The sequence below is a fragment of the Musca autumnalis genome, unplaced genomic scaffold, assembly GCF_047663935.1.
Source record: "Musca autumnalis isolate F117 unplaced genomic scaffold, ASM4766393v1 scaffold_4, whole genome shotgun sequence".
Classification (NCBI taxonomy): Eukaryota; Metazoa; Arthropoda; class Insecta; order Diptera; family Muscidae; genus Musca; species Musca autumnalis.
Window position 1 is genome coordinate 31028784 of NW_027411977.1, and position 8780 is coordinate 31037563.

The following is an 8780-nucleotide window of genomic DNA, read 5'->3' on the forward strand; positions in this document are numbered from 1 at the left end:
TGCTTTTTTACAAGAATTTCATTAAATTTGAAAAAAAAAATTAAACGATAATAATCACAAAATTGGGTGTACGTATGTTCGGCATGCCTGCTAAATAGAACGCACTGAAACTACACAAATAATGTTGGGCGCCACTTTTGCTATGAAATATGTACAGTGAGTGTCAAAAATATTCGGTTTTCAGTTTCACCAAAAATAACACCTCAGTATTTTAGATGGGCAATATCCAAAAAACCAAATATTAAAAAAAAACGTTGGTCCTGTGGTAATTAAAAAATGTATGTAACATGGATCCATGTCAACCCTATAAGCGAGAATAACAAAGAAAATGTTGTTAAGCCTCTTTTCTATGCGTTAAATATTTTACCAAAAAACAGGTCATTATCGAACTTTTTCTGCAATATTAGTAAGTCCCAATTTACATTAGGCGAGTTTACTTGCGGCAATTGTCAGTTTGTAGGTGAGAGAGGGTGCTGAGAGGCAAAGGGTTACCATATGCCTCACCTCTCTCTCCTACAAAATGACAATTGCCGCAAGTAAACTCGCCCAATGTAAATTGGGACTAAAAATTTTAATAATTGCGTACAGAATCTTTGTTCCTGTGTCCAAAAATATTATATTTTATAGCAAATTATTAAAATTTAGCGCTGAGGAATAACGCTATCCTAGAAAAGAGAAAACTGGTCATATATCATTATAAAAACACCAGAAATAAAAGCAAATTGTCTTATTTTTGAATATTTAGTCGAATATAGTTGAAATAATCTGCAAAAGTCACGAAAATATAGAAATAATCGATTTCGTGAAACACATAAGCCAGCCAAAACCAAGAACTGGAAGGGAAGGTAGAGGAATCTCCTGAAAAATTACGGCCAAACCGCCGTTAGTTTTCTTGAAATTGGTCACTGAGTCCTAAATGACTTTCAGAAGATAGAAAATATGCACTTACATTATAAAAAAAATCGTAAGGATAAAGCCTTTCATGACCTTGTAACACATCACAAACATTCGAAAATGTTAGGAAAATTTGTGCGCACGATAACTCTTGAAGGGAGTAACCGATTTGGTCCATACTTTGCCTATCGTAAAATGTGTACCAGACTTAGATAATGTTTCAATATATACTCAATCGACCCACGCCTTCGGGTATCTCCCACACAAAATTTCGGATGAGTTCAGTTTAGGGCCATCTCTCGAATCGCTCTGATTTTTGTTTAAGCAACTTGTATTCACTGCCCTCCATACGACGGTACAAGTGTCATTAGGGGCCAGTTCATACTTCCTGAGAAAATAGCATGAAAGTTCCAAAAAAAAAACCCTATGACACCGTGTGAGGTGCTTGGAGCGCAAGATAAGTCTAGAACGGATCTGCCGATTCGGTCCAAAATTTGGCCTTAGTAATATTTTGTCCAAACATAGTTTACGTTTGAAGATAAGCCATATCGATCCACTCCTTCGGGTACCTCCCCCACAAAAGTTCAAAAATATTCGAAAAAATAGTGCGAACGATAACTCTTAAAGGGAGTGACCGATGTAATCCATACTTTGCACATCCTAATATATCTACTAGATATAGATCAGGTTCAAATATGAACTATATATGTACACTCCATCCGGTACCTCCCACACAAAATTTCGGATAAGTTCACTTTAAGACCTGATATCCTATCACTTTGATTTTTGTTGAAACAACTTGCATTCGCTGCCTCAATTACGATGGTAAACGTTTTTCAGGGGCAAGTCCATACTTCTTGACCAAACATCCCGAAGGGTGTAAAAACCCCCTATGGCACCATATGTAGTGGCTGGAGATCCACTTCCATAATGGTCAATGTTGATCCATTCCTATTAGTATCTCCTCCGCAAAACTTTTGCTCTTTAATCCTAATCAACATTTTTGTCGTTCCATATGCCCAAAATGTTTAAAACCCTCTAAATACATACCCCTTTCGGGAAATTTTTTTTAATATACACAGGCTGAGGGCATATCTCTGTCGGTCATGCCGACTTTTTTACTTGTTTCATATGTATTATCTCGATTTTCGGATAAGATTGGATAACTTTTGACATACGTAGACTTTTTAGACTTTAGACTGATTTTCTCATAAATTTTATAGTTTTCACAACATGTCAAGGGGCAAATTACATGCAGAAGCCTTCGAATTTCCTTGTAATAAGGTCTGGTACAATCCTCGGGCATCCATTGAATCAGCAATGTAAAAGTATCCGACATTTGTAGCGCTTCAAGTGACCCTAACGATCATAATACGAGAGCATACTAGTTAACAGTGTAAATTTCATGCATTATTTGGTGGTGCTTTTATTTTGATGCTTTGGAAACTTTAGGAGCGGGTTTGTAGAATAATGTTGTACATTTCTGATTGAGATAAGGTCCAAAAATGTATTACAAAGTAATTCCAAGGTTCTTGCTTGTAATTTGACCGTTGGAATGCTGTGAAAACTATAAAATTTATGAAAAACTCAGGAATTCGCAGCGAAGCTCAGGAGCATATATTATCCATAAGAACAACTTCAAAGCGCTCTAGGATCTCAAAATAATTAGTCCCACTGTATTTCCTGGGGTTTCATAAACTACCAGACTGAAAAACTCAAAGAAATCTGCAAGGTCCGCCTTAACGAACTATACGCGAAGTCTGACCTTAAATAACGTCAATTAAAGCACAAATATGTTCCTATTTTGTCTAAAATATATCATAGGCAACCAGAGACATTCGATAAAGCAATAAAATGTAAAATTTGTATTGTTTATTCCATAAATTTTACGGTAATCTTAATATTTCATTGGGTGTATGTACACTTTTTCCCTATTAATTTTTTTAATTTTTATAGAATTTACCGTTATTCGTATTATGGAATATATTTTTGTTGTATGTAATATTGTTTATTAGGGATATGAAATCGAACTATGTACTTGGATTTTCATAAAAATGCTTCCTTACCCTTAAAACTCGAGATTTATAGGGTGTACGTAGACTTTTTTGGTTGACTGTATATTATTCATAGTGGTTAAACATTTCTTTATCAACAATTGCGAACATTGGTATATGTTGTGTTTTATCCCCCAAATAAGAGCACCGCCCGATTTTACCTGACCGAATTGGTTAAAATTAGGAAATTGGAGGGTATAAGAAGTTCTGCCCGAACTTAATGTTTTTTATATGTTTTTCATTAATTTTGTATGTTCGACATGCCTGTTAGATAGGACTAACTGAAACTACAAAAATAATGTTGGCGCCACTTTTACAATGAAATATTTAAATCTTCATTTGTCCGCTCTAGGATACCTAATATACCTAAAATACACAGTAAAATTAATGGAAGTGGCTCCATGTAAAGTAATTGTTTCACTGATTCTTTTGCATGAGTTTAAATAAAGTCGTTCAAAATCCGATCTTTTTCATCACATTGGAAATTAATTGAAAGAAGCAAGTAGCTCTGTAAGAAAATCTACAGGGCAATCATGAATACAAATTTCGAGCGGAATTTTTTCCCTTTCCCCAATTTTTTATTTTACATTTATGTACAAAAATATTCCCTATTTTTATCATTCGGCGAAAATATTTTATAATTAAGGTTTTCAACGTTTTAAAACGCATATTTTAAAAGAATTTCACTTTTTAAAATTATTTTCCGTGCGGAAAATTTCGAGGGAAATACTCATAATTGCCCGACAACATTTTTAATAACCCAAAAAATTGCATGACTGGACTGAAAATGTCCTTCCTACTTGGTAAAAACACGATCCAAAGAACTGGTACAAAATGATGTGAAAAAGAATTGGTGTAAAATGTCATGTCAAAGAATAGGTGAGAGTGTGGAATGATGATTCACCTAAAAAATCCCACGATGAAATATCACTTGCACCCATGATTAAACTAATGATTTGTCATATAACATTTTGCAAACCCCTACATTTAACCAGCGATTCTGGGAACTAAACATATGGGACATTCTCAATATAAGAGAATCACATTTACCCCCGAAAAATCCCAACTTCTCCCCATGGAAAATGAAATAAATGTTATTTAAATTTAGAATTTCTTGTTCACATTTTATTTTTTAATATTTTTTAAATATTGTTTTTAGACTTTCTTAGTTTTTTCTTTTAGCCTTTATCACGTTGTTGTATTTATTACAATTTTATGGACTTAAGTCTAAAATAACATTTATTCTTGATTGCCTTTTAAAGGAAGACTTTTTACGATTTCATTGTTTGTTAAGCAATTCATCAATCAGGTCATTAAAGCCATATTAAATATTAATAATATTTTATTTTGTATAATATACTATATAAAAACATGTAAAAAAAGGTATACAAAGGTAGTAAAACTTTACAACCACCAAGTGGTTAAAAAATGTGTGGTGTGAAGAAGTTTTTAATTAATTTTTTTTACTACTATAATACTTAATACTCTTGTGAGTGATGATATGTGTGTGAGTTTTGGTGAGGTAGTTGAGTTCCATGATGATTTTGTGATGTTGTTGTTTTTTTGTTCTTGCTTCACCCTATCTCCAGTAGCAGCACAGAAAACTAGTTTTTTTCACCCTGATGAGTCTGTTTTGTTGGGGTATGAGAATTGACTCTATTTTAGCAATATACACTCTTTGGGGGTATAGTAAAGAGCCGTCCATCACATCCGCCTGGCTACAGCTCAAACAGAAAGTGTCCAACGACGACGAAGAGAAGATTCAAACACCTGTGGCACATTTCCCCCTTTCCGTGTTAAAGGTTTTTTTGTGGAAATCGTCTACATGTGTGAGTACGAACGAGGAGATGAGAAATCAAACGAGTAGTAGAATTAAATTATCCCTGGATCAGCTAGTGGTTTTGTTTTTTTCTTTGTTTTGGTTTGGCCTCTTTGACCTGCCAACTTATTTTGTACTCCATTTTTGGTTATTTAGCCGTTTTGCCTTGGCCAAAACTTGGGTTTTACTACATCCAAGTGTTTGACGTTTCAAATGATTGCTGGGTGATCAGACCGCTGACTATCATTTGGGCCTTGTTGGCTATCTTTTGATGCAAAAGAACTTTTCAGTCTCGAGTTTCGAGTATGCAGCGACTCTTCTCAGTTGTGTGGTGGTTAAAATAGGGCCACTTCACCAAGGACGCCATACGGGTTCTTCTTCTTTGATCTGTTTTTTGGTTACCAAGGATAGGGGCTGTTGCATTTGTTGTTGTTGGGCAGCGGGAGCATGATGTATTACCGAGGGTTTGTAGTCCATGGCTTCGTGAGAGTTGGCTGGACTGGGTGGAGCAAAATGCATCATGTGGTTTGCTTGGTTGGTGTAGACATGTTCATAGGTCGACTGAGAACTGTGTGAGGAGGCTGAGCCGGTGGAGGCTGTACGGCTGGGAATGGGTACCAACATGGGTGGTTGTTGCTGTTGATGGTGCAATTGAGCAGCTGGTGGCTGTTGTGGGGGCAAGACCAAGGCAATGCTGCCATTGGGCAATTTGGTGGGTATAACTTGTAGACCATTGGGTAGGAAGTAGCCATGGGGTGTTTGTTGGATTTGTGAGGACATAATATATTGCTGTTGATGGTGAGGATCTTGTTCGGGTGAGGAGGGTGGTGAAGGCAAGATTTGTCCATGCAATTGTTGTACGGCGGCCTGTTGTTGCTGGCGCTGGTGTTGATGCATTTCGGTTTTGACACCGTTAATACAATTTTGTAAATGTTGTAATAGGCGGCGTTTCACTGAGGGTTCCAAGCCGGGGAAACGTGACACCTCATTGGCACAATCGGTAAAACCAGCCTTGAATTTGTTGATGATCTTGGGATCGGCAGCCTGTTGCATGGCCGCCTGTTGACGTTGCAATTCTTGCAAATGTTTGACAGTCTTTTCCAAGATATCGGCCTTTTCCAGTTTTGAGTGGCGAGCAGGCTATAAAGAGAGAAAGAAGAGATAGGTGGGAAATTAGTTTTGTTTGTTATAAAATTTAGATTTTGTCAGAATTTTTTCGTATTTTTTTAATTCCTCAAAATTGAATATCAAAATTATGATATTGTAAAATACTTACGTCTTTCTTGGTGGCATCCAATATTAAAGTTTTCAATTCATTTAAGCAGTTGTTGATGCGGGCACGGCGTCTTTTTTCCATAATGGGTTTGTTTGACTATAAAGAGAAATAAAAATTAGTTATAAATTAAAAATAAAACTAAAAATATTTTTTTAAATTAAAAATAAAACTAAAAATATATATTTTTTTTAAATTTGACCCCATGCTAACATTTCCTCATAGTCACCATCATCTCAAATGCACAAATCATTTCCCCCTCTAGTTTTATTTTTGCACTCTAAATTCCTAAAACTGATACGTAATGATGAAAAACAAATTCGCATCGCATTGACAACAACCTCATGTGTATGTGTAAATTTTATTTAGTTTTATAACTAAATTAAGCATTGCAAATAAAATAGACAAAATGAAATGTATATATAGAATATAGTATGTTTAAAAATATCGTTAAAGGTGAGGTTGTTCTGGTCTGGGGGTGCCGCCGCCGCCAACGACGGCACACGCTAAAGCACAGCGATCGCTCTTTAATTGGTAAGCAAAACAATTATGGCATTTGGCCAATAAGCAAAAATTCTGTTGATCGCGTGCGATATTTTTGGTACATTGTTGTTTCGCACACAAATATCCCAGTAGCCGTCTGTCCGCCGCTACACTTCTCTTCCTCCACATGCCGTGAAATGGCTAAAATTAGGAAGTGTCTAAAAGCAAATTACAGCAGCAATATATACCATGTGGGTGGGGGAGGAAGGCGGTAGTGCTGTTGTGGGGAATTGAGAACATAAAGAAAATACCTTTGCTATTTTCATACAGACTGTCATTATTGGCATGTGATTTTCTGGCTATTTTTTCTGTGTATACGTTCTTATGAATAGTCCCACAAGGTCGTATAACAACAGCAATTTGTTGTTCAGTAGAAAATAAAAATTAAAAATAAAAACAAAAACATTTTTTGGCAACAGTCTAAGGCAGCCATATAGGGAGATTTTTTATTTTGTTTTGGCCCCTTATGAGTAGGATTGGGCATATAGAACGCCACCACAATTTTGTTTGCCTGAAAAATGCACATGTGCGGTCATGTGTCTGTCCAACCATTTGCCGTTGTGGTCAACAACGTATGGCGTAGTGAAGTCATCGCCATCACCACCATCCATTATTTAAATGTTGGCGTTGAATGAGTGATATGGCCAAAAAGCGACAAATACCAATTAACAATTACTACATTACGATTTAAAAATGGTAACAATGCGTTGGCCAGACCTGGCCAAAAGTGTGTGTGCGGCGATACTCTGGAGATTGATTGTGGCCCATAAATGAGCAAAAGACAAAATCATTTTCGGAGGCAATGACGCCCTCCATACAAATGGACTTTGCTTATTATTTTTACGTTTTTTATGAATGAATGAAATTTTGGTATGATTCATTTGGTTGCTGTTGGTTTATATTTTGATTTAAATTTTTTTTGTTTGTTATGGAAGTGGTGCCCCACACACTCTATAAAAAGTAGTGACGCCAAACACCTTAACTGAAGCTGAAGTGTGTGTGTTCAGTAACATTTTCCGAATATGAAATGCGCCAAATGCGTTGGCTGGAAATGTGTGGCGGCGGCTGAAAGCCAAGTTTGGGTTCAACCACTTTTACAAAAATAAAACAAACGAAAAATGCGTTACTAAACCATGAATGGATGCCCGCCTCGATCTTAATTTTAATAGTAGGTCGTTTGTTTGCCAAAATAAGCTAAACTAGATAGGTATCCGCTGTTACAAATTCTAGTGGGTGATAAATACTTACACGACGATCACTTTTTGCTGGTGCCTCTTTGGTGGCATGGGGTACTGGAGCTCCAATAACATTGGCAGTCATGGTTGGGCCGCAAACACCGGTAACCATATTTTCAATATTTATCACAATTTTTTGATTTTTAATAAAATTAATTTTTTGTTTGTTGTTGTTCTTGCTTCTGGGCAAGTTTATTGTTATTCACTTTTATTTGTTTGCTTTAGAATTTTTCAATTTCAATACTTGAGTTAGTTTTTCACTTTTTTTTTGATATCACAAAGTTCCGTTAAAAATAACGTAATTTTTTTGTAGCTAAGTATTTTCCGTTCTTCTTTGATTTGGCGTTCTTCCGTGTAAGCACTACGCGTTGTTGCTTCTTCAACGATCAGCGAACGTATGAAACAAGTGTTCGCTTAGCAGGCTGATAAAAATGACTTGTGCTGAGTTGAGTGTTGACTAGGTTAGTTGGTCGAGTGAGCACACAATAAATCACACTTGGCGAGAGACAGAGAGGAGGAGAGAGCGAGATCACAAAAGTAACGTGAGAGTAGCAGTAGAGCGCGTGCAAAAATAATATTTAACCGTTGTACGCGCTGTTATCTTTTTGCATTAATTTCCGTCCGTTGAAATACTTCTTATATTCCAAAGAGCTCTTTATCGTTTGGCTTGTAGCAGACGACTGACGATTGATCGACAGGTTCGTTGGGTAAATCGTTTTAACGAGACGCGCAGCAGCAAACAGAAAACACAAAAGCCACACGACCATATAAAAATACCACACACCAAAAACAACAAAAATGCCGACCAACACACATATGTTTGTGTGCATGCACGTTGTTGTTGGTTTATCAGGCTGTTGCGACCGCTGCCTGCCTGTGCACAGCAGTGTTGGTGGTGACGACGACAGCGCTGGTCGTGCTGTTAGTGATGACTACCTGGTTACCCAAGTAGTACTTATGAG

At 36.5% G+C, this 8780-nt stretch overlaps 1 protein-coding gene across 1 annotated transcript; it reads right to left on the reverse strand.

Annotated features, from left to right (window-relative positions):
• Positions 1-4045: 4045 nt before the first annotated feature.
• Positions 4046-8559, reverse strand: hry (bHLH transcriptional repressor hairy). Its single transcript, XM_073979755.1, has 3 exons — positions 7832-8559; positions 6044-6139; positions 4046-5907 (listed from the first exon to the last, which is right to left on the reverse strand). Exons 1-3 carry the CDS (start codon positions 7928-7930, stop codon positions 5119-5121), a joined length of 984 nt encoding a protein of 327 aa, XP_073835856.1. The 5' UTR covers positions 7931-8559; the 3' UTR covers positions 4046-5118.
• Positions 8560-8780: the final 221 nt, after the last annotated feature.

Excerpts from the sequence above, each read along its gene's own strand:
- hry (XM_073979755.1), bottom strand. The coding sequence starts at position 7,930 with ATGGTTACCGGTGTTTGCGGCCCAACCATGACTGCCAATGTTATTGGA. Across the intron at positions 6,140-7,831 it reads CAGCAAAAAGTGATCGTCGT|TCAAACAAACCCATTATGGA; the intron begins GTAAGTATTTAT and ends TTCTCTTTATAG. Across the intron at positions 5,908-6,043 it reads TGGATGCCACCAAGAAAGAC|CCTGCTCGCCACTCAAAACT; the intron begins GTAAGTATTTTA and ends CTCTCTTTATAG.